We start from the raw sequence: 25,392 nt of genomic DNA on the forward strand, positions 1-25,392 counted from the left end.
TATGCACATATCACCCACACCCCCGCCGTCCCCTCCCTCCCAAAGAAAAAATCCCTGACAGTTTTATAAGGACAAGCTAAGAACAGAGGTTATGTGAAGTTCCTACTTAAAGTATTTTTAATTTCGTTTACTATAGTGACTTTAGAAGTTGGGATAAGGCATAGTTAGAAATGCTCCTCCTTTTACCTTGGAGTTCCTGGTCTGTGCAGATGTACATATGAAATAAAGAAGAGCCCCAAAGCAACCATATAGGGAAATATTTGAGTACTTTTCAGTGTTTTATTTTGATGATAAATTGTGGGACTTAGTAGGAAGCCAAGACAGATGGCAGTAAATAAAGTATTGTTAGTGTCAGGCTAGGCATACAGGTCTCCTGGTAGAATTTTCTTTGCTATTTCCTCTAGAGAACGATACAAGTCTCAAACAATAAAATATGAAAAAGTCGGCTGCTTGGTGGGAAGTTTAGCTTCTACTTGCATCAGTGCTGGAATACGCAGCATTGGGTCCTTCTTCCTAATGCTGCTTCCCCCACCGCCACCGGGGCGTTAACTACAGGTAGCGGCAATGAGGTTAATGTTATCTTGCGTATCAGTTACACAAGGTAATTCCAGCCTCCCTGACAGCAGCGACTTCGGGCGTGGGTGGGTAGGACGGTGTGAACGAAATTAAATCCTCACGGCTTCAGAATGTGGGGCAACTCCAAAGGGTGCCATGATGTCCCCCGACAGTATCTTTCTTTGCAGTGCAATGGAGGTTTTTTCCCCGCTGGTTCGCCTGTCGAGGGCCGCTAGACCAGCTACATGGCAGCTTGGCTAAGCGAGCCCGGCCACGGCTTGGCTCGCATGGCCCCAGCCCCGGGCGCGGCGGTGCCCGAGGAGGGTGGGTCGGTGCGTGGTTGTGCGGGTAGGTGCCGCCACCGGGGGACCGCGCTGTGCCGCCTCCCCGCGCCAAGGGGGCCGGCTGCCCGCTCACTGATCCCCTCACTCCGCCTTTCAAACCCCTCCGCGCCCTGCGGTGATGCTCCGCTCTCTGCGCTCCTCTAGCCGGCAGCGGGCGCTGGTGCCGGCGGGGGCACGGCGGGGGCTGCAGGAGCACGGCGGGCTGCAGCGGCGCAGCGGCCACCCGGGACACCGGCGGGGACGCCCCCTCCGCCGCCGGGCTGGGTCCCTCCGCCCTCGGTGCCGCCCGCCGGGAGGGGCGGCCCGGCCCGGCCCCGCCCCCGCGGAGCGGCGCGGCCAGAGGCGCGGAGCGGCGCGAGGCCCGGAGGAGCCGCGGAGATGCTGAGCTCGCCCTGGGCGCGCTTCTACTCCAACAGCTGCTGCCTCTGCTGCCATGTCCGCACCGGCACCATCATTCTCGGCGTCTGGTACCTGGTAAGCGCCTGCCGGCTGCCCCCGGCCCCCCCGAGGGTGTCCCCGCCCGGTCGCTCGGCACCGGCTGCAGGGGCAGCTGCCCCGCGGAGGGGGGATGCCCACGGCAGCAGCCGAGGCTGCCCCTGCAGCCCGGGCGGGTTTTGGAGGTAAACCCCAAGGAGACACGTTACTGTGAGCATCGTAACGGCCCCAGCCCCCCCGGCTCAGAGGCTGGTGTTCAGGCTCTGCTTAAACGGGGGAAATGAAGCGTGTGTGTGCTTAAGGGTCGGGGGGTGGGGCAGCACGGGCAGGCTCACCAGGGTCCCGAGCACTAAGCCGTTCGGGGGACGGAAGACGTGATGAGTGAAGCCCCCGCGGCGAGGGGCGCCCCCCAGGCCGGGCGGCGCTGCTGCCCCCGCCGGGCTGCCCCGACCCCGCGCGGGAAACCCTGGCTGGGCACGTCTGGTCGGCGCTTCGTGAAGCGGGCGGGTGTTCTCGTCACTGCTGTTCCTCGCTGGGCAGGTAACTGTCGGCAGTATCTCGGGCTGCCTGGCGAGAGCTGAAGCCTTTCAGGCAGCTGCTATCAGGTCCCAGAAAGACTTAAGTCCCTCGTCAGGGCAATGGCTTGGGACTGAGGGACTGACCCTGCTGACAGCCTCCAGGGGCTGTTCGACACCCGGTTATATCAGCCCGGGGAAGGAGGCGGTGAGGGGGAGGCACGCTAAGCCCGCGGTTCCTCTCCTGTCCCTCAATCCCTTGGGTAGCACTGCGGGAAAAGCAGCTTTCCCCGAGCCGGCTCTGGCCGCGGTCGCAGGGTTTGCAATAAAAATTGCTGGCTGGTCGCTGTCGGTTCTGTAGATGCGCTTCTCAGCCTGCTCAGTGTGCCCTGCCTCTTGGTGCGAGGAATCGGCCTGCGTCTGATGGCAAGGCCCTGCAGAGCTGTTTGCCAAGCATCATTTTTCAAATGATTGCAGACGGAAGCAGATTAGACCCGGGCTTATTTGCTAACTGCTGAAATTCCCTTCAGAAGCAAGTGAAAAATGCAGGGCTAGCCTCCATTGTGGGGCAGCTCATTAAATAAATTCAATCAGCGTAATAAAAAGGCTAGGCTGACGTTTCTGTCCTAGAAATCTTATAAAACGCTCTACGTCCTCTAAAATACATATTTCTCCACTGAGAAAATGGTGCATTAGTTGAGCCGTTCCTTGCTCCTGGTTTTATAAAATATCGTTAAATGCAATATCCACAGCCTGTGGTATCTGAAATACTGACAGTATTGAAAAATATGCCTCACTTTGCCTGGCTGCAATGAAGTTTCAGTAAGTTTTAATATGACCTGAAAGCATTTGAATGTTTCTGCCAGGGTGCTTGTTATTTCCTCCTGCCTTCAGCTGAATGAAGCCTTTTCACATTGGCTCCACTGAGGCAGGGATACGGATATTTTAGCTGTTCAGTGGACCTAAAGATATTTGAGGAAGAGGGAAGTAAGTGCATCAGCTGGCCATAGATACAAAGAAAAGCCCGACAGCTCTTTAGACATTGTTACCTAAACACCAGTGCCCCCATTTCACATAATATTTTTCTGCAAAACCTACTTATAAATTTTCTTTTCTAACTAGCAGGTACTTCCTCATTCGTTACACCTTTCCCTACCTTGCTTCTTTTGCTTTCATAGATTTCTCAGGGCAGATTTCTGAATGCTTCAGACCGACAATAACCCGTAACATGTCAAGGGGCACATTTCTTTCTGTGCTTTCTCATCTGTGGCAACTATTTAGATTTTTAAGGTTAACTATGAAGAATAGAAAATTAGATGCATGTTGAAAATAAACGCTAAAACTTTTTGCTAGCTTACAAAGTTAGGAAGCAGTAAGTGAGGAAGGGGTAGCCCCTTGAGTAAATAGATTGAGCGAACAGCTTTGTTTTACAAAGTCATATACGAAAACATTGTTTTACCTCAGAAGAACAATTATGATTTGATACCATCCATGTACTATTGAGTACATAAAAATAGATGCAGCCCTAGTAGCAATTTTTTTTCTCTGCATGCATTTTGGGTGGTTGCATTACTCCAAACCCCATGAGCTATGAACATTACCTCAAATAAAGTTCAAACAAAAACCCCTTTGATTTTTCACCGTGCCAGCATGTGTTCTGTGTACTGTTTGCCATTATGCTTTACAGGAAATTACTTGAGGAAAAAACATCCCCCTAGAGAATGAATAGTTTTCTTGTTGCTTTTTCATATCTTGCTGTCTGTGAGGTTTAAGTTTTATTAATTCTATGAATATGAATACAATGATTCAGTAGCAGAGGGTTCTGAAGGAGGAAAAAATAGTAGCTTAAAAATATGGACAGGCTTTTAAAATAACATTTTCACACGTTGAACCCGTTTTGTGTTAGTATCATTTTAGGAGGCAGAACTTCATGTCTGAGTAAATGTGCAAAAAGTCCTGTATTTCTTGGCAATGATGTTTTAGCTCTTTAGTTTTAATGTTTTAATTGGATATTTGGGATCCTACGAGTAGTGGGGAGAGTGGGGAGCTGGGTACAGGTGGAGTCATCAGGGCTGCATGATGAGAGCGCTTTCCCGCATCGGTAAGGGGAAGGAACACTGTGAATTTTCAAAACAGACCCAGCAGCCACGTGCACTTAACAATGGTTTCATAAAGTATCAATAGCTGGGAAATAAATATTTAACTTTGCTCTATTTTAAGAACATAATGGATCTCAGAATGCTAATGTTTCTATAGCTATTGTGTTTCAGTAGTTTCTTCGTGGTAGAGCCATAGGTACTGCATCTAGAATAATATAATATAATACAGCATTGCATGGTATTGCAGTATAGGATATATATAATACAATACACGTACTATCACAGAGCACTGAGGTACTTCAACATAAAGAGTAACTTGTAAAGCAGTCGGGGGAAATTTCCTGAAAAGAATATCTAATCAGGTTGCAGAATAGCCTGCACTTCAGGAACTAGTGTGCTGCCTTGGGGGAGAAAAGCTTAAAAGGGGCTGCTGCCGTGTTGAATACAAACATTATGCTGAAGGTTAAAATGGCAGTAATGTGGCTGGCTGGGGGCTAGCATTTATTTCAAAACCTGAGGACCAGTTTGGTTCAGCTGGTTATTAATCTTTGGGTTTTATCCCACTGGCACGGACTTTTTACTTCTATTATAATATGAAATTAGAGGTCACAAATAATAAAACAGGAGCATTTTTGGGCACAGAAGTCTTAGAAATGTCATACTTTGAAAATAAAAAATTCAGGAAAATTAGAAAGTCACTTTCAGCAGCTTAGTTTTGTCCCAGACAGTTGTAGCAGCATGCTGCTCAAGACAGTGACACTGCTGAAATGAGCCAGCTTCAGTTCCGATCTCCCCTGGGTGCCGGAGTTCAGGGCAAAGCTGGCATTTTTGTCAGTTCCAAGTGACCCGGTCAGGACTGGTGAGTCAGAATAACATCCCAATGGTAACAACATTTATAAACACAGTGTGTCTTCTTCCTGAGGAAACGGACTCCACTTTCTTTATCTAAAACACAGAAAAGGAACAATGTCAGATGTGGTAACAGTGTCACGGAAGGATTTTCCATTCTCTCGACACGTGGCAGCAGGGTTTATGCGCACTCCGAGGCTCCACCAGCAGCATCTGGGACAACAGGAATGATTTCCTATTTGCTCAGATGGGGAGATGAAACTTTGAGCCATCAACTGAGGAGAAAGAAAGCATTAAAAGAAGGAGCTTTCATTTTTGAGCTCTGCGTGCCCAGTGCCGTGCCGCCTGCTACCTGCCTTGCTGCAGCAGTGCCCTGGGCATGGGCTGCTCCTCCCCACTGTCCCCTGGTCCCTGGGAGCCACTGCCCTCCCTCCGTGCTCCCCGGGGTGCTGGCAGAGAGGGGCTAAAAATAAAAGCTAATGGAAGGCTGAGAACCTTTTATAACAGCGAGTTATCAAGTTGTGTGGGTCCCTCCGAAGGACGTGCAGTAAGAACATAAATAGAGCGAGCTGAAGTTTTTAGCCAGCGTGGCTTCAACGTTTGAGCTGCTATTTGTGGAAAGCTCAGCATGAATTGCTAGTCGTGACATTTCAGTTCAGGATTTTTCTGACTATACCGTTGAAAGAGTGCATAATTTCACTCTGAATCCCAGCCATTTTTTTTTTTTAATGAAAGGATTGAAACCTAATGGATGAAAAAATGTACCGGGGGTGGCCTCTCTATAGCGTAAAGAAAAAAAGCAAAAAAAGAAAAGCACCACTTGCTATGTCTTCATTGATTTACAGGTTGAAAACCCAGCTGAGATCAGTGGAGTGCACTTGATCTGATGTCAAAATGAGAACTGAGGTATTTTGTGGCTGGGCCGTGCTTATTTTCATGTCTTTTTTCCAAGGCCCCATGCAGAACAGCATGTATGCCAATGTGTGTAAATACCAGTTTAGAAGATTACTGAAATCTTGGCTTACTTGGCAGGGACTAGAGATCAGCACTGACTGCTCATGTAAACAAAATGTACCTACACTGGGGTCCTTCCACGCTGCTCTGTCCTCACTCCTGCAACCTTTACGCTGTCCGAAACAGTTCACATCAGCAAGGAGGTGTGAGTGGTGATCCCTTGAACAGGGTGGAAAGGCTGTTTCAGGGGAAATAAAGACATTCTAAGAAAAGATGGAGTTACTGATTATTTTCAAACCTGTGAGAATCAAGTGACTCTGAAAACTGAAAAAAGAACTGAAGTTGTGAAAAGGGGGAAGCTGCGCCATTAGAAGCCTGATGTTACAGGGAATTGGAAACTTTGTTATCCCAGTTTGCATGAATACATGCATGATGCCTTGTGTTTCACCCAGAAAATTAGGTTTCTTTGCTTTTATATGGAATGAAATGGACTAAGAAAAAAGGAGCCCCAACTTTATGTCTGTTTGAATGGTCATAATCCATCAGCCAGCTCATTGAAGGCTCTGTTCCTTCGTATCAGCCAGGGATGTTGCTTCCTGTGTCACGCCAGTGTGATACAGCTGGGGCGTTGGGTCAGGTGGTCCTGCAGGCAATGCTGCCTTCGCCATTCAGTACTGGTGGCAGTGGGGAAAGAAGCTGTGCAGAATGGGGCTTTCTGTGGGTTCACTAGGTGGCTGCTCCTCCATGGCCCAGATCTGGGCAGTATATTCCGGGGGAAGAGCTGGGTGGTGCCAATGGCATGCCTAATTCCTATCCCTTGGCAGGAGATGTAGTGTCAGCAGCAAGTGAGATTTACCTGCTGGCAGGTGAAAGAGTCATGGTATAATCTGAAATGACTTGAGATTCCCAATTCTTGTAGTGAAACTGGTAGCAGTGACTAAATATTTACGTCCCAAATTCCGTGTCTGTAAAATTATCATTAGTTTTTCTATTGCCTGTACTTCTTTTCATAAAATGAAAGCCGAGCTCTTGAAAAAAGCCAGTAACATTCCCAAATAATTCATTAGAGGCTTCCTGTGCACATGCTTGCTCTTGAGGAGAGTGGAGAGAAAACTTGGAATTATTGTTATGAATAAAGAAAAATATGCATCCCACTTTTAAAAGCTCCCCTGTATGATTGATGTACATGTCAATATCCAACTGAAACTGGGATCAGAAGGAAGTTCAGGGTATTTGCTCTTGGAGCGGATCACATCCATTTCATTATCTTCTTCAAGACCAGCAGGAAATAAATTACTGATCCTGCACATGGGTATCTGTTCAGGGCCTGCGTGGTGTTTTCTTAAGAAATTTAAAATGTATTTATGCATTTTAGACATGATAGAGCAAAGAATAAAGACCAGCAGTGATCATTAGCATGAACAAAATATACCTCGCTTGAAGGACCTTCTCAATAACTACATTCTGATTGTAACTTACCTAGAGACACAGTATTAAATAACATAACTATTAATTGCTTTGAGAACGGCTTCTAGAGAGCCCCTTAAAGGACTCCCCTCCCCACCACTCACAAACCCAGGCTGGTTTCTGCAATGCAGGAGGACCTTATCCCACCTGCTTTCTCCAGTTCATGCTTCAGGCCCTCTTCAGTTAGATTACAGAATGAAGTACCATATGGGAGGAAATTAAATCACACAATCAATAAGACAGCTTGCAAAGACCCTAATCGCTCACCTATGGGTGACAGAATCAATCCATGTACAGGCCAGAAAGATTATCTGAAAAAAGGATGGATTCATCGGTATGCCATATCCCAAGTTACCTGGGCTTTCTGTTCTGAGTGAAAATAGCCAGGTTTGTGTGTTTGCCATGTTGCAAAGAGGAATAGAAACAGTGTTTTGTCTGTCCTCCCCGGAGTCTGTCATATGTCAGTGTGTTTATTACTGGTTTTGTTTTAAACACTTTTTAAGTCATTGGAGAGTTAAAATTTCTTGTAAGCATCTTTTGGGCAGTCCATGCATTTACTGAACTGTTTATCAGTCTGTAACACAACACAAGGAATTCTGAAAATGTCTTTAAACTCTAATCCCCTTACATACGCAGTTTTTCTTCTATCCCCAAATACCACACTAGGTGTTTTCATGGAGTATATGAATCATTGCAATGATAGCTCATAATCTGCATCAGTTGTCCAAGATAATGACACAGTTATCTCATCTAATCAATGCAGTTACCAATTCAGAAAATGCAAACCTTTGTAAAATACTCTTTTTTTTTTTTTTTTTTTTTTTTTTTTCTAGTAAAGGCCTTCAATTGGGTAATAAATTCAGTGGGATTACAGGGGACAGTTGTCTCCCTTCAGTGAGAAAACAGATGGTTGGTTGTAATAGGAGCAAAGTTTGCATAAATGCTTATTAAAGGAAAAAACCCCATTAAGAGTCCAGTATGCTGTAATTACATTTGGTTTTTATACAAAAAGTCTTGAATGTATTTATAGAAAGGAGAGGAGGTATTACAGTAATCAAGTAAAATGTATTTAGAAGTTCTGTTGAAGGTTAATATGTATCTCCTAGTGAGCCAGAGGAGAACACATTAAGCTTTGTAAACTGATCGTTGATTAGACTGACGTCAGTGAAAATGCAATTAGTCTTATATATTCCTGGACATATGGAACGGATGTTGCAAAATAGCCAGGAATTAATTTCCTTGATTGCTTTCTTTTGCTCAGGTTTTATTGTGGGGCTCACGCTTTGACTGTAAAACTCTGAAAGTTTAAAGTGGTGAGACTTGAAAATGCGCACGGGATTTTCTGCAGCTGGGCTGGAGGGTTAAAGCCGCAAATCTCCAAAGAGCAGAATGGGAAGAGAAAACCCACCTTCATTGCTGAAGGTGCGAGAGAGTGCTCCTGGTCGATCTGAAGTAGAGAATCTGCCAGGAAGGCATCATTGAAGAAATAATCTGGACTTGAGCCTAGCACGCTGTTCCTGGACCTCCTGTGGGTCTGCTCTCTTTCGCATATCTGCAGTAAGCTCTGACTAATGTCATCCTCGTCCTCTGCCTTAGAAGAGCTTTTTAAAGTGCTGTGGCTGTTTTCCATTTCATTGCTGGCTTGTGCTGAGCGAGGTTTTGTTCTGTCAGGAGATATATTAAGCTACTTAAAACAGACAGGACAAATGCTTTTGGCAGAAACACAGGTTTGTGGGAGGTTTTCACCTTGCGGAGGTGCATTTCCCAACTGTGAAACAGCTGCACCCAGACAGATCAGATACATGTGATCATGTTATTTACTATTTTACTAATTATCTGTACTGTACCGTTCTTTGTGGTGTGCCCATTTCTTCCTTGCATGACTAAATCCCTGCCTTGGGTTGCAGAGTGATGCAACAATGCAGTTTACTACCGACAGCCCCAGTCCGGTCCCTTTTGTATGGCTTCTATGGATATTGCCTGTGGTGACTACATAACGATAATTGATCAAAGGTTTGGTGTGCTTTGTTTGGGGTTTTTTTTGTTGTTGTTTTTTGCTTTTTTGTGGTTTTTTTTTTTTTTTTAATTAAGTGGGCATATGTAGTTTGCTGCAAAAAGTTGGGGTACACTCCTCTCACCAGTGCAGTAACACATGTCCAAAGAGGCTAGAGGTGAGTTTGAGCACAGAGTCACGGGCTGGTGTGGGTAAGGCACGCTAGCTGCTGGCCAGGGCCTGCTGCCTTGGGCAGTCCAGCCTGGGTGCTCAGTTACAGCCACGTTCACTGGCCCATCCCCTGTCACAAGTCCACACCAAGGTTCAGACTCATGGCAGCTGCCACGACTCACATCTACAGTGACACTTTAGCAGGTCTGCCCTCAACATTTCATAGTCACCCGCAAGACTCAAAAATCAGGTTTTGGAAGTAAAGGACAAATGCAGAAACCAAACAAATCCCAACTGACCCATCGAGCAACCCTTTTTCTAATAAGGTTTTAATGCATACCATTCTTGGCTAGCTCTCCACAGCATCCTGAACCAAGGTGGGCTTTAGTGGAAATTCTGAGTTGATCTGGCAACGTTTTACCTTGAACATGGGTATATGGTTGTATTTCCCTAGGGCTGGGCAGAAGACCTTAGCAATCATTTTCAGGACTTTGCTCAGATATGAGTTCAACTGTATTTAAATACAATGTAAAAGTAACAAAGAATCCACTGATAGATTTGCATACAAATATCCTATTTCCTTAAACCATGGAAAGACTAAGATTAAGTATAACAAATTAAACTCTATCTCTAGGGAGGCAGAAACCTCTAGTGTGCATCCTGCACAGTCTGTCCATCTATTTTTTTTTTAATTTTGTCATTACCATGTTTCATTAATAACAGATCTCCTGTGGTTTGAGTTTTAGGGCTGTTAAAAGCCTGGCAGTAGACAGTAGTTGAGTGAGTCATTTGTATAGAAGAGTGCTGATAAATTATGCTGGACTTCCTATATCAATTTAATCAGCATAGCCTTTGAAATTCCGTGCTTAGTGTCATTATAATAACCAAAGTTGAAATTATATATATAGTCTGATTAAAATATTTAATGCGGCTTTCTATTTTATGCTCTCTAGAATACGCACTCTGTAGCGTGCTGGTCTGAGCCTGTCTGGATCATTCTTTGACTTCTCATGAGTAATACAGAAAAATAAGCAACAAGAATTGCAGACTCTACCTTGCCTTCTCCAGATTAAAGAACATAAAAACTTAATTGCTACTTGTGATCTGACTGACACTCTCCCTATCCCAGTGCAGTGTTTCAGATAGCAGGCACAAACATAAGCTTTGAGAAGTCACACAGGGAGGTAAGAAAGAGCAGCTTGTGCAGGGACAATATTTTCTTTTATGCTGCTGTTATTCTAAGGTTGGGCAATAACCTGAAGCAGGAAAACTTGTATTTTGTTTTTTTAGGATGCTTTGTAATATGACTAAGCACTTGCATTTCCTGAATAAACAGCTCATCCTTTTCTGTATTCCTCCAACCTTTTGGCTTCAGTAATGATGTCTGGTGATGAGTTTCACTGGTGAAAGGGGTGAAGGATTCCCTTGTAACCCAACTTGATGTGGCATCTTTCTGTTCCCCTTCAGACTGCTGTGTTCTATTGGGTGAAAAGATAACTAAGTGTGGCTGGGTTTCCTTCCTCGGACCATTCATTAATTTGTGCATCACTAACACATCTGTGGCTTGTCCCTCAGTGCTGGCAAGCTGAAACATTTTCATTAGCATGAGGCAGAAGGCTTACACAGCAGGAAAAAAGAGAGGTGTCTACTCTGACAGCCAGGGTTCTCCTGCTCCTCCTTTTCTGGGCGTTCAAGCCACTGACTGAGGTGTGCTTAGATGCAGGTCCTGGGTCCTACGTGCCCTGAGGGAGAAGGTGACCGAGTTATTGCTGTAAGATCTGTAAAGATACTTGGCCCCACCGGAGGGACACCTCGTTCCTTCTCACCTTGTTTGCCTGCTTTCCACACCAGTCAGACAGCTGTAAAACCTTTATTGCTAAAAGTGCCTCCTTGTTTAATCGGAATTCAGAAAACAAAATATACTTTGCCTAACAGGGGGAGAGGGAACAGATAGAAAAATCTGCCCATACGGGCCAATATTTCATAAACCTTAACTCGTCATCAGTGCTAACAGATAAGTTTGGGAAAGGTGTTCCAGACAGTGCTAATTTACCCTGAGCTATTGAGTTAAACCCTGAACTTTGGGGTTTTTCCCTGTTGTAGGGTTTTTCTGTCCTTTTGATGAACAAAAGCATTTTTGCTTGTATCAATATCTTCTATGCTAAAGGAAAAAATCAGGAACAATGCAATGAACATGCCAAGTGGGAAGACAAAGGTAGATGGAGGGGATTAAGGATGCTGAGTTGGCTAAACTATACAGTTTCCATACATTCTTACTTTTTCTAATAGTAATACTGGTTTCAAATATCCAAATACTATAAAATATTCTTCTGTTTTTAGTTTCAATGAGCAAAAATAGTTTAAGACTCTGGGGTTTTGTTTCTGTAATTTCTATAGAGAACAAGCACCTGGAGTCACAACTTTACCTTGAGTTTTTTAAGGGAGACAGAGGGTATGGGGTTTTTTTTTTGAGACTTTGTTCAGTTTTCTTAAAAACATTCAGGATTTCTTACTAGTAAAACTAATGTCCTTGGTGATTTGCTTCAATAAGCATCTCTGTAGAGGGCAACAAACTAAACCCTGGCAGTTTTGTGGGGTATTAAAAACACACTAGAATTGTGTGTGCCAGTTCAAAACCTGGCCAAGGTTTAGGAGCCTTGGTCAGCAACATCTGGAGATGGCTCACTGTTCAAAGTCCTCGGAGAAATCTGCTGTTATTTGCTGCTCAGTCACAACTTGTTTGGTTCAGAAACATCATCCCCTCTTTCATCTGGTAGCTGTATCAGGTACGGAACTATAAAGTAAGCTACAATGATGTTTTTGGTAACTAGCTGCCTATATCGATCACATTATTATAATTCACTAATGTGGATTACAGAAAGTTGGAGGGTTAGCCCAGAATGTTTTCATTAAATCTATTTTTTTATTATTTTGTATATCATAAAACCAAAGTGTATCTCTGCAGTTTTCTATTTTTCTCTCCTTATCCGAAAGTATTGGGGTTTTATATCTACCTGTTACTGGGGTGTTCACTGTCATTAAACCAGCTCCCTGGAACTGGAAAGGGCCCCGGGCAGGGAGCACAGGCAGTGAGTTAGCTCTCCACCAATGCAGAGATTTAAGGTGTATACTTAAGCAGATCTCTCAAGTTCAGTGAGGCTGAAAAGAGACCCAGAATTAAAAGTGTATGTACATCTTCCACCGCATAAACTACATCCAGACTGTTCCATGCATGGGTTCAGTTATAAATTGAACCCTCAATATAAATAAAGCTAGGATTTTTTCCTTACTTTTTCCTATAAATGTAAGGATCTCTCTTTACTGCATTAGGAAGTCTTAGGAGAACTGTAGCAGAATATTTAGAGGGGACCCTGTGGATCTCAATAGAAATATTGGTGTATTTTTAATGCAGTGCACCGACTTAAAGTAAGCTTAATATTTCCTTTTCTAAACTCCTTTATCAGAGCAATTTTATTTCAACTCTTGACTGTAAGCTGGAGGAAGACAGGGGAAAATTAAGCCCTTGTAATTCCTGACAATTCTTTTAGTATTTACAGACACCTATGTAGTTGCTGGCTTGAGCATTTCTCTGTCTGCTTAAGTTAGGAATCAGCAAAAGATCTCTGTTAATGGCATGCTCTCAGGAGCTACTGGAATTAATTTTATTTTAGATAAGCTGGGATAGATACCATGCAGCTGCACTTCTGTGAAGGGTCTGAAATTACAGTGGCACTTCTTTTCTCATTACCTGTTGCTGCAGTGGTTCCTAACACCTTTCTTCCCCTGCATTTTATCTCCGTGGGTCACCACAGCTCACTGCTGATCTCTGGAACAAATGGTGTGGGAAATAAATAAGGCAACTCACTAATTGGTGCAGAAGTTTGAAATTTTAATGTCTTATATGGTTTCTAAATGCTGGATGCTGTCTGTGGAAAACATGAGGATGCTTCCTTGCATCCTGAATGCTGCGCATTCCCCCAAGCAGAGCTGCATCACATTGTACACAAGCTGCTGGTTCCTTACCATGGTACAGATGGAAGCAGCAGCAGCGGCTGGCAGTGCTGGTCCTGGTCTCAGCATGTGCTGCCTTTCTCCCTCCTGCCTGCACGCACCTTCTCTCAAGCAATTACTGATATTTAAAATATATTCTACTCAAAACTGAAATTGTGCTTGGTAAACTTTGAGCAGGAGATCCAAGTAATGCTCCAATATTTAGACTAGCTACCTCCTCCATATTTTCTTTCCCCCTCGTTTCATTATATGTTCTGGGGTCTCTACGAAGCAGTTATTTTCCCCCTCTGCATTGGTGAGAAGTTGGGTGTACACCATCTGGTTGCCAGAGAAGCAAGATTTGGGGATTTTTAAAATTATTATTTTATTTCTCTATCGGGATAATAGGGCATGAGCATTTCTAGGACTTTCTGTGGGATCTTTCTCCAGTCCCTTGTTAGGGCACTCTGGGCACCATCCTGCAAGGGCTGAGCTCAGGTGGAGAACTGGGGGCTGATAATGGGGTCTATCAACAGCCCCCAACATGGCAGTTGATGAACCAGGGCCAGCGGCCATCCAGGCAGCTGAACCAGGAGCAAAAGGGGATGAGACCAGGGACACAACTGGAGACAAGCTACAACGTGCATTCAGGGGGTCCATCCAGGAAGCGTGGCTGGAGACCTGCATTCCTGTGGTGCTGCTGGAGCAGGGACTGATAACCCCCAGGCTGATCTGAAATGGGGTCTTGGGCTATGGTCAGGGATGTGTGGAGGTCCAAGGTGGGGCTGGGCAGGGCCAGAACGTTGGTACTCCTGGGGCTCCTCTCCTATAACTGTGGGTAGCAGCGTGACTGTAACCAGCAGCAGGACTCAGTGGGTACCATTCTGACCTGATAGTGCAAAATCTTGCATTTTATTCTTGCTGCTGAAAACCACCCTGGTGAACATGTTTCTGTTTCTCCATCCATAAGAGGAGGATAACATGTCTCATTGGGAAGGTAAAGGGCTCAGTTGCTTACTGAAACTTCGCATAATGAAAATGTTTTCTAAGCACTGTTAATTAGTTGTTACATTATTTGTTGCTGAAGGAATGTAAGAGAAATCTTGGCCTTATTAAGAAAGCATAAAAATCTCTTCTGCTTTTCCTGGAACAGAGATTTCAACTCTCATACCAACTGCATATATCAGTAGGGAATTACTTTATGCTCTTGTCCTTGATTATGTGTCCTTGGAAGATGCAATGTCAGTAAGTTTTTAAGCACATTAAATTTATCCATGAAAGCATTTTTCAAAATTCAACAGTTGCATCACTTTCAAAACAAAAGAAAAACCCTAAGAAATACAATACACCCAACTGTGCACACATTTCTTCTCAGAGAAAGAGCGAGCAAATAAGCACGTGGTATATTTCACTTGCACCACTGACAGCACAGTTGGAAGGTGTTTAGAGGTCATTATGAGGGTCACAAAAGAACAACCTGATAGAACAGAAAAGTGATGCACTAAAGAGCATTAGAGAGATTCCTACTGACCTCGCTGGACTTCAGATCTGAATCTGGACATATCCATATGGAGAAAGTAGAGTGTCTAGGTCACTGTTTTATGAAACTTCCTGACTATACCTGTACGAAAGATTAAACTTGTATGCCTCTAAAATAGCAGCACTATACGCATTTATAGTTTCTGGTTGCTTGGCTATTTTGAGTACTTCAGTAACGTATTTATTACTGGTATATGTCCTTTAGCTTTCCACAAAAGAGTAAGCAAGAACTGGATTGCAATATAAAGTTATACATAATGTTAAAAATTAGTAGGATTTATGGAATGTAACTTTGAATGTTGACAGTCTCTGATCTGTCTTCAAAGCCAGGACAAGACCATCTATGTCTACAGCATTCCCAACACAAAGCTATTTATTTATTTATTTATGAAAAAATGCAGTAATGAAGTTCTCTAACCCCCTCCAGACAATCTCTTCTGTTGTCTGATTGTTCTTATCATTCAGCAAGCTTCCTAACCTAAATTTCCTTTTGCTGTAATGTAAATCTGTTACTTTACTCATCTCCCAGTGGACCTGGAGAAAAGTCTATGGCCTCCTTCTTTTCCTTGCCTTTCTGCACAAAAAAGACTGAGAACATCTCCCTCCAGCTTCTCCTTGCTAAACAACCCCACTTTTTTCCCTGACAGTCACACTTTCCAGATGTCTGATCACCTTCTGTTCTGTTGCAGGATCCTCTCCAGGGTTTTTCTTGGTACATTTTAGAAGGACTTTGAACTGGACCCTTTCTGCAGAGGCCCTGTGGAGGGCGAGTGGGAAGATGACTTGTGTGTCTAATACCCAGGTTTCTGCAGTACTGCCCACCACCACGTAGCCACAAAGATGAGCTCGTGGGATGACACTGAGTCACTTTCAGTTTATTCACTCTCATACCCAAACTTCTGAGGAACTGTTACCTAGTCAGTTATTTCTCCTCTTGTTCTGCAGTTCATCACAAATGTCATGCTCTGTGCTTGTTGGTACTGAATTGTGCTCTATTGTCTGAATTCATAGTATCACAGAATGGTTTGGGTTGGAAGGGACATTAAAGATTATCTAGTTCCAACCCCCTGCCATGGGCAGGGACACCTTCCACCAGACCAGGCTGCTCAAAGCCCCATCCAGCCTGGCCTGGAGCACTGCCAGGGATGGGGCATCCACAGCTGCTCTGGGCAGCCTGTCCCAGGGGCTCACCACCCTCATCACAAAAAGTTTCTTCCTTATGTCCAATCTAACTCTATCCCTTTCAGTTTAAAGTCATTACCCCTTATTGTATTACTGCATGCCATTGTAAAAAGTTCCTCTCCAGCTTTTCTTTAGGCCCCCTTTAGGTACTGGAAGCCTGCTATAAGGTCTTCCCCAGAAACTTTTCTTCTCCATGTCCTTCTTATGTTGGGGCCCCAGAGCTGAACACAGCACTGCAGGGAGGTCTCAGGAGAGCAGAATAGAAGGGGGGAATCACCTCCCTCGACCTGCTGGCCACACTTCTTTTGGTGCAGCCCAGGATACAGTTGGCTTCTGCCATAGTTGGTCAAAATCTTTTTAATCTTATCTCCCAGTGCTTACAGCTTGGCATTGTCTGAAAATTAAAGAAAGATACCAGTCACAGGTGAATTGAAATACTAATTTCTTTCTTGTCTTTCAATGGTACTGGAAAACCATAATCAATGTATCTTCCACACTGGCTGTGAATCCTTGACAGCTGTTCTTTCATTACAACTATCCAGCTGGCTGTGCACTCACCTTCCTGCACTTTCAACCAAACCAGGTTTTCCTAGCTCAGTTATAAGAATCTCATAACATTAAAAGGCTTGCTAAGATGCAAAGAGACGATATCCACTGTTTTTTCACTGTCCACGAGGCCTCTTAGCCTGTCAGAGAAGGAATTAATTACGCTTTGTCCTTGACAAGCCCATGGTGATTGTTGGTTATGACCATACAAATTTGAAGTGCTGATGGGGAGACTGCTTGCTTGTCTTTCCTTGGGTTTATTTTATTCTTAAATCTCATGTTCTGGCTAGATTTTCTTTACGTGGCCTTCCTGCTTTGAAAAAGCATAAACTGTGCTTGCTCTTTCCCTGTCTTTTGAACTCAATCTATACTCAGTAGTTGTTCAAAATCATTGCTAACAGATCTGTTATCAGCTAAATTTGATGGAATTTGCCAATCAAAAAGCATTGATCTTACCCACGAAATTCTCTAGCCTGTTATGTCTTATGGTAGCCCGTGTTCCTACACCTTTTTTGTTGCTGTTAGTAACCTGTGATCAGATTAGGATGACTTTGAAGTGAGAATCAAAGCAATAAAAATCCATCTTTTCCAGCATATTATATTATCAGCTTTCTTTTCTGTTTTCCTGTTCATCAGTTATCTTCTTAGTTCTGTAGAATAATCTTCTAGCCAGGCTGCATTATTTCATGCCGAGCAATCTTCTTTTCTTCAATTAGCCCTCTTTGCTTCAAAGTGATATGAGCATTTTGTTCAAATTTGTTTCAAAATACAGCTCTTGGCTAACCTCTTGAGTTCCTCTCGTAGCTGATACTTGACAATCTGCTTCTATTGGATGGCTTTATACTATACTCTTGGGTTTAATTGACTTACCACATTTCATAGCCAAGGCCTCGGTGTATGTGAGCATCTTTCTGTGCCATACAACACAGGAAGGTGTGCATCAGACACTGGGCTCACATTGCCACCCACTCCCATCCCCCCAAGGCCTCCTGATTTAGCATTTCACGTGGATCAGCTCATCGCTCATGGTCTCTTAAAACACAGCCTCTTCCAGCAAATCAGCTCTTCTTTGTTGACGTAGCAATTTCCTAGGGCCTGTCCCCAGTTCCAGCTCTGCCATGCTAATAATCCTTGATGACATCATGCATCTGTAATAATCTCAAAATTATTGGTTTTAATTGATTTTAGTTTTTACAACAGAGCAAACTGGAGTGGATGTGCTAACGTGTTTTGTAATCTGAAAGGGCAGCGGTAACTTTTCTGGTGGTGTGGGAGGGAGTCAGAACGGAAAGGGGCAATCCACGTTTTGTTCCGTTTTCCTGCTGCCACTTGGGGAAGAAATAGGTCCTGTTTACGCAAACCCAGAGAAACTAACTGCAGTGTTAGTTAAATACTACAGTTGGATGGCTGGAAAACAGCCTCTGCCACAGTTGGCACGGACTGTGGTGGGTATATGCTACCCAGAGGTTTTTCACAGTTTACTTTCACAGCTTGACCCTTTTCCCTTTTTCCTCCCTGTAGATTATCAATTCGGTGGTATTGCTGATTCTGCTGAGTGCCCTGACCGATCCTGACCAGTATCATCTAACCAGTGCTGAATTAGGGGGTGAATTTGAATTTATGGATGATGCCAGTAAGTACGAACTGCTCCAGCATTTACGTAACTGTCCTATAATTTCAGTAATTACTGTCCTTTAATTATTGCTCCAGCTTGATATCTTACAGATGCATTTTTATTATGAAAGGTGTATTCATGGCACAGTTCAAACTGGTTACCTAGTAGTAACCTTATCTGCTACCTATTAGTAATCCGTCTGCTCTGCTGTGTCCTGGCTCGGCAGGGGCAGGGCCAACCCTTGACATGGAGATGTTATCCTGGAGAATGATACTGAAAGCCCCAAGAGGATTTTGCAAGACAGGGGGAGATACAGAGTCTCTGCACCTCCCAGTACCATGTCCCATAGTGCCCACACATGCATAAGAATCCATACTGCTATTTGTGTCTTGAAATAAATCTTGTAATAGATGCAAATATAAATATTAGCTTTATAGTTATAGGCATATTAGCGATTACACAGGGCTGCTTCCTTCACTCACCAAAGAGCATGATAGAAAATCTTCAAGATGGTTGCAGGGAAGGTGAGCCAGGCCATTTATGTCTCCTGGAAATATCTCCTGTCCTTTGCAAATGTTTCTTTCTTCCATGACTGTTTGAACTTATTTAGCAATGTTTGATTTGTTGATTTGCTTTAACCATTTAATTTGTATCTAGAAAGGTTTTCCTTCAATGTGATTTTGAAAAAAATGTCTGTTTATTTTCCTTTCTGCTCACAAGATAGTTAAGTTCAGCATTTCTTACAGTAATCTGAAACAAGGTCTCCTGCTAGTTACACTAGTGTCTTGCTGCTCAGAATCTCACCCATCTGCAGCAAAAGGCTCTTAAGTCCTTTCCTCATTCCTGCTGAAGTCAATAAAAATACCAGTAGGAAAGGAATACCCCACATGGGAGAAAAATAGTTGTACCCATGGTGTGTTAGAGCTGCTGGGTATCAGTTAAGAGATGCTTATTTCCACAAGGTCTTTAGTGCAGATATGCCTAGAGGATCTTAATTAATTAATAATAAGGGACAATTGCTACTTTATTGTGTCTTCGTTGTAAAACCACCTACAACTTCCAACTAAAATTCTTTTTATATAACTGGATTTAAGAAAGTAAGGACCATAGCAGATACAGATGGGCTCCTAGCTGATTCTGACATATTAAAACTGACTGCCTTGTCCTAATTCTCAGAGATTAACCTTGGTAATGACTGTCTGTCAGTGTGGTTTTATATAGCCCGCATCAGAGGCCTGCCAGTGCCCACGGCTTTTAAATTGTAATTCTGTTTTGTAATGCAATAGCTGTCAGATCAAGTACATTGGGGATTTCCATCTACACTTGAAAATTGTATTTTCTATATTTTTTTATCGAGGCTTCTGAAGTGAACCCTGCAAGACTGTAAAAGGATGGCTTCTGGGGCAAGCGCCCTCATTTCCATTTGGTAAAGGGAACATTTCACAGGCAGTTAAATTACGAATGAATATTTGAATTAATGTTTCCTTTTATTCTTTGACTCCCTCTGGTTTAATGCCTTTACCGAGTAAAGGCAGCTGAATCAAGCTACTGGCTTTTATAGTTACTGGAAATAGCTGGCCAGAGATTTTTTTATTTATTCTTTTTTCTTTAAGTATGACTATTCGTTCAAAAATGAGGAAATGTTTTCTGATAAAACGTCAGACAAACTTATACATGCTCTTCTCTTGTCCTACTTTTATTTGTCTTTTTTAAAGAAATATTTCCCAGGTTAGGTGCAAGTACTGAAATCCTTAGATGTGAAGCCATGTGTATGAAATACAGGAAGATACATCCATTTTTATGCTAATGAAGGTCCCAAAGTTGTTATCTATATGTAATTGTATTGACAAATAATAATGATGGAAATACTAGTAGCCGTTACTCATTATTACTTTTGACACTCCTATCAATAGCAAACAAACAAACAAAAAAAGCAGACATAGAGTTTGCATGTAAAGTTGTCACTCCCTTTTCCTCCTTCCTCAGATAGGCTCCTTCATAAATTTATTTCCAGATTACATTCTCAGATCTTTTATCAGCTGAGTCACAGTAGTGGAAATGTGGCTAACCTGAAGTTAATGGCAAATTTGCCTTGACATCCAAGAAAGCAGGATCCCCCCAATATTTGTATTTATATTTACTTCTGGCTGTGCTCAGGCCTGGTTTATGGAGAATTTTCCATTTTAAGTTCCAGCAGTGGGAAAAACTCTTGTCACATGCAGAGCCAGAGTCAGTCTAGTGCAAACTGCTTGGAAATGCCAGTGCAGCATCAGTTCTTCAGCTCACATCTGCTTAGCCTTAATTTCAGGATTTAGCGTGGTTCCTGGAGCGTTGCCAGAGGCTCCAAAATGCCTGTTTGATTAAGCAGAGAAAGGATTTACCTGAGCACTTAGAAAAAGCTGTAGGTTAGTGCTTTTCCCTTCTATTCTAGAAAAAGAAATGAGGGGTGGTGGTGGGGAAAGTCTGCCAAGACTCGCCATGTGGCAGATGGAGTTACTGGAAGACACCAGTGCGTGTGGTTTGGCTGGCTTTCCGAAACACATCTGGGAGCTGGGGAACGCGCTGGGCTTCCTCCTGTGCTGGATACTCAGCTGAGCCCATTTAGTGTCATCTTTCTTTTTATTATTTCCTTAGGGCCTGAGGGACTTCATGAACTAGAAGCTGGACTAGGAAAAATTAGAAAAGTGTGAGCTGCCCAATGTAATACTGCCGCTGTTAAAAGACTAATAATGTCTGGGCAGGAGATGGAAAAGCCCTATAAATAATTTTGACTTCCCAGAGGGTTTCCACCTGAGCCTGCTGCTCAGCTCCTTTAGATACACAGACCATGGTCCTGACATGTCAGCAGTCCAGACAAGCAGTGCGTGTTGCTTGGTTTTATTTACTGCCTTCCCGGTGCCATGAATGTGTGTGATACTTCATAAGCCATATGACAAGAAGGACTGAAATCCTATGTGTGGCCTATAGAAACTGAGGGGGACTTTGACACTGATGTCAGCAACTTGGGCCAAAGTGTCCCTGCCCTGGGACGGGCAGGCGAGACAAGGAGAGGGCTCAGGGCAGGGCAGGATAAGGTGATGGTCTCTCTGCTGAACATGGCATGTATCCAGGGCTTAACAAGATTAATTCAAACAGGAAAAAAATAATAAAGAAACCTACAGACAGCAGGCTTGGACTTCTGCTGTGGGGTAAATGGGGATGGTAGAGCAGGTATTCTTCCTGCCTCAGCCCATCAACAACACCCAGCAGCATGAGCCCCTGCCACAGGGAGGGGAGAAAACTAGATCTTTGCCACAACATGGCATATTCAGGGCTCTATCTTCCCCTCTGGCTTTCTCCTCTAGAGCAAGTCAGCTGGGCTCAAAAGTGCAGCAAATTCTTCCCTTCTCATTGGCCTCTTTTCTTCGCTGGAGAGAAAGTGCCACTGTCACATGGGTTCTGCATGGCAGCTGGCAGTGGTGGCACTGACCTTGCACAAGAAGCTTGGAGGAGAGAGCGAGGCAGTAATCCTTAGCTGTCAGTAAGGAGGCCAGGCTGCTGCATAAATAAGGCTAAGAAGGTGGGCAAAACTGCCCGAGGATTGCAGGCTGCTGATCGGCAGCTTTCTGGCCCCCAGCTGTTGGAGCTGTGAGCCAGCAATAAACTCCAAGGCTGGGGCAGGTGATGAGCTGGAGGATTTGAGGTCTCCATCACTCCACACAAGTCCAGGCTCAGGCACTGGCCCTGCTGGCTGCTCCTCCCTGTCCCTGCAGCACCCACCACCAGCCTCCTCTGGAAGAGGAGAGGGGAAGGCAAGGAAATGCTTGTGAGATGTGTTTGAAAGAGCTCCAGCTGCAGACCTTGCCGTGCACGCAGTTGCCCCATGCCAGGAGCTCTGCCCAGCCCCAGCAGCATCTGCTCCCTAGCGTGGTGGGAAGATAGGATCTCGCTGCAAGCTATAAGAGGAAAAAAACCCAACTGGTTTCTTTAAACCCAAGCAGAAAACTCAAAAAGCCATCTAGGACACTAGGCTGTGTAACCACTGCAGTGGTCCAAGTACAGCCCTTCTAGCCATGAATGCCACGGGAAGTACAGCATGGCTGGAAAAAAAATCACACACCCCTGTTAGCTTCTCATTTAATGTGCTACATATCTAGTTTCATTCTGATTAATTGAAGCTGACGCAGCTCAAAAAAACCAATGAAGCCTTAAATGAGAAAGAACCAGCTTGAGCCAACTAGGACTTGGCACAGTGGAGCACAGCTAGAGAGACACCAGAGACAGGGAGCATGAGTGTGTCAGACCAGAGCTTCAATGTCAAGTTTATTGCAGTTTGCTGGGCTCTGGCTGTGAACCAGTACTGCTGTGGTCATGAGCAAGGCGAAGCCTGTGACTGTTGCATCTGCTGCAAACGGCAATGACAGCAGCTTCCCCTTGGATACAGTGAGTTGGTGACTGGGATTAAGAACGGACAGACTAAATAAGTGATCAGTGCCTTCAGGCTGATGGTTAAAATAAAAATGTTGATCTAAGAGCCTCTTTTGCAATTACCTCAATTGAGGTTAGTGGCTACGGGCAGCCATTTCCAGTTCTCCCCTTTTCTTTCATTACCTCGATTATACCTGGTCTATTCAAAACTGTTTTGATTTCACAGGATGTATGTGGGCAGCCAAATGACCACATAGTTAAAAGTGTCTGAAGAGGCTGTAGTACCTTTTATTAGTACAGGTTTGTTTTGTGGGTGCTTCCTCTTGAGGGCAGAATTCAGTCACCTCTAACAGGCACAGCACAGCCTCACCGCTCCTAAAAAGCTGGAGACTGGTCACGGCGATGCAGCTCGGACCCCTTGCTGGATGTCCAGATCCTCTACACAAAGAGGAGAAGGAGTTGCCTGAAGAACCATTTGGTATGAAGAGCAATTTGGGGTGCACTGAGATGTCATCCCCTCCTGAATTATGAGCAAGGAGCCCAGCTGCCTCCCAATGGCATTTCCAAGCACCCACAAGCCAAGAGGCATAAAGCCACCAGGTTGGAAGCAGTGAGAACAGGGTGCAGCTAACCTCAGCGCTGAGTGCTGGTGCCTCTCCTGGGTCAGACCTGCTTATTTTGACAGTAAGACAAAGATTCAAGCATTTGCTCTTGTCCGTGAATAAGGACATCTGGACTTCAGGCCCTCATCAACCTACAGTGGTTTCAATGTGCCTCTCTGAGTGCCAAAGGGACTCATCCATTAAATTAGGAAGTTGCCTGCAACTGTATTTGAATCCCTATGCAATCACAAGGACAAAATTTTGGGGGGAGAGAGAGCGAGCAAGAGTCCTGAAACCCAGGACACAGGCAGTGTCCCAGGAAAGGGGAGACCTAGGTTCATAAGTCCTTAATCCTGCCATTGGTAGGCACGGTACCTAAGAAGCCTGTAGCCCAACGTACATAAGCATCCTCTGGAGATGCCCTTATCAGCCAGCAACAGCCTCCTCTTGCTCACTTTCCCACCAGCTTCACAAGTCTCAGGTTCCTCTCTGCATCAAGGGCCAGCAGAAATCTGGATTAGTGCTGGCAGGAGCTCTGTGCTAGTGCAGGATTTGTGTTCCCTCAGGTGAAAAAGGATCAAGGACTGGTTCCTTTGTCTTCTTCAAGGATGATTGTACTGGTAGGCTGGAAAAAAATGGCAAGATAGACAAGTCTGTCCTTCCTTTTTTAGCCATGACCCAGGTGAACATGCACTGCTGCCTGGTGGTCATAGGTGAGATCTGTCCACAACTACCTTTCAGGGACTTTGATGAAGGCTCCAGAGCACCTACCCAGAACCTCATTTTAAAGCAGCCAGTGAGGTGGAGGGGCTGTCCTATGCTGTGGGATGGTCCTCATCATGTGCTGGTGTTAGATGTTGTGGCAACTCTGTGATCAAATGGAAGCATCTCCACACTCTGAATGCCTCCAGAGTCAGGCAGTGATGGGTAGTAAACAGCCTGGACACTGTCCTGTATTTAAATGTGTCTCAAGTCCACCAATGTCTGATTGAGGCAGGTAGTTTTAATGCACGTGCTGACAGCAATGTAAACAGCAGATACCAACAGAGGTGGGATCTCTAAAGTCATGTCCTGTATACCTCATGTCCTCTCTCCTCTTTGTGCACTGGCTTAGCCTCAGAAAAGCAGTTGCAATGTTCTGTTGCACTCCCAAACTGCAAGGTCAGGTTCCAGAATGCACTTCTGGTGTCCTGACTGTGGCCTGTCATCGTATCAAGGGAGGTATATATGAAAAGACCAAATATATGTAATTTTTTTCCCCGGGATCTCCTTCCAGCCAGTTTGTGGCTTAGGAATGTTTTAAATCTAATGAAAAGTTAATTGAAAGCTGAGCAGCAGTGGAAGAAAGAGATAGGAGTCCTGTAATTACTCCAATCAAAACCTTAAAGAGTATTTTCCTTCCTTTACTCCTTCACCTTTCCTGACAATTATACATCTTCATTAATAAACTGTATATTTCTGAAGTATTCTTGGTTGAAATGAAAAATTCCAAGATGTTATTTCTGCTCTAAGATGCCTCTACCTATGACTTTTTCTTTTAAAAATTCATTTCTCCTTTTCCAGAGTTTCTAGACATTTGTGAGCAATGGTATACAGCAGCTGTTAGTGCAAAAACAATCTGTAGTGCAGAAAAGCAGACACTTTCTGACTACAGATGTCATCACCACTGGCAAAATATTGTTCTTGTAAAGACTGCTCCTGATTTTTTAAAATCCTCAGAAAAATGAAATCATTCATTGCATCTCCACAGCCTCATAGAGGCTGCAGAGGCTTGTGCAGCATTAATCACTGTCTGTAATTCTTATATTTAAGAGGTTTCCCACAAAAGCCAGATTTCCTCCGGCAATGACTGAATGATGTACCTAAACCCATCCCCACCCACATCCCACCCTGCCCTTCGAGATGTTCTGCACAAGGTAGATGGCAAAATAACTGAACCAAGCTCTGAATTGATCTGCAATCATTTTGATGTGTTTCTCTTCCAGATATGTGCATTGCCACAGCGATTTCTCTTCTTATGATTCTGATCTGTGCAATGGCTACATATGGCGCATATAAGGTAATTCATTATATTTGGTGATGATATGAATCAAGTGAACTATACAACTCTGTAGAAACAACGTTAAGAA

At 44.1% G+C, this 25,392-nt stretch overlaps 1 protein-coding gene across 1 annotated transcript in view; it reads left to right on the forward strand.

Moving 5' to 3' along the window:
- Positions 1 to 1,170: 1,170 nt before the first annotated feature.
- Positions 1,171 to 25,392, forward strand: part of LAPTM4B (lysosomal protein transmembrane 4 beta) — a 62,084-nt gene continuing 37,862 nt past the window's right edge. The window contains exons 1-3 of the mRNA XM_040587662.1: positions 1,171 to 1,373; positions 18,161 to 18,272; positions 25,249 to 25,322. Of these exons, the coding sequence (XP_040443596.1) occupies positions 1,278 to 1,373; positions 18,161 to 18,272; positions 25,249 to 25,322 (282 nt within the window). The 5' untranslated portion in view covers positions 1,171 to 1,277. The remainder of the gene's footprint in view (positions 1,374 to 18,160; positions 18,273 to 25,248; positions 25,323 to 25,392) is intronic.

The sequence above is a fragment of the Falco naumanni genome, chromosome 3 (genome assembly GCF_017639655.2).
Source record: "Falco naumanni isolate bFalNau1 chromosome 3, bFalNau1.pat, whole genome shotgun sequence".
Classification (NCBI taxonomy): Eukaryota; Metazoa; Chordata; class Aves; order Falconiformes; family Falconidae; genus Falco; species Falco naumanni.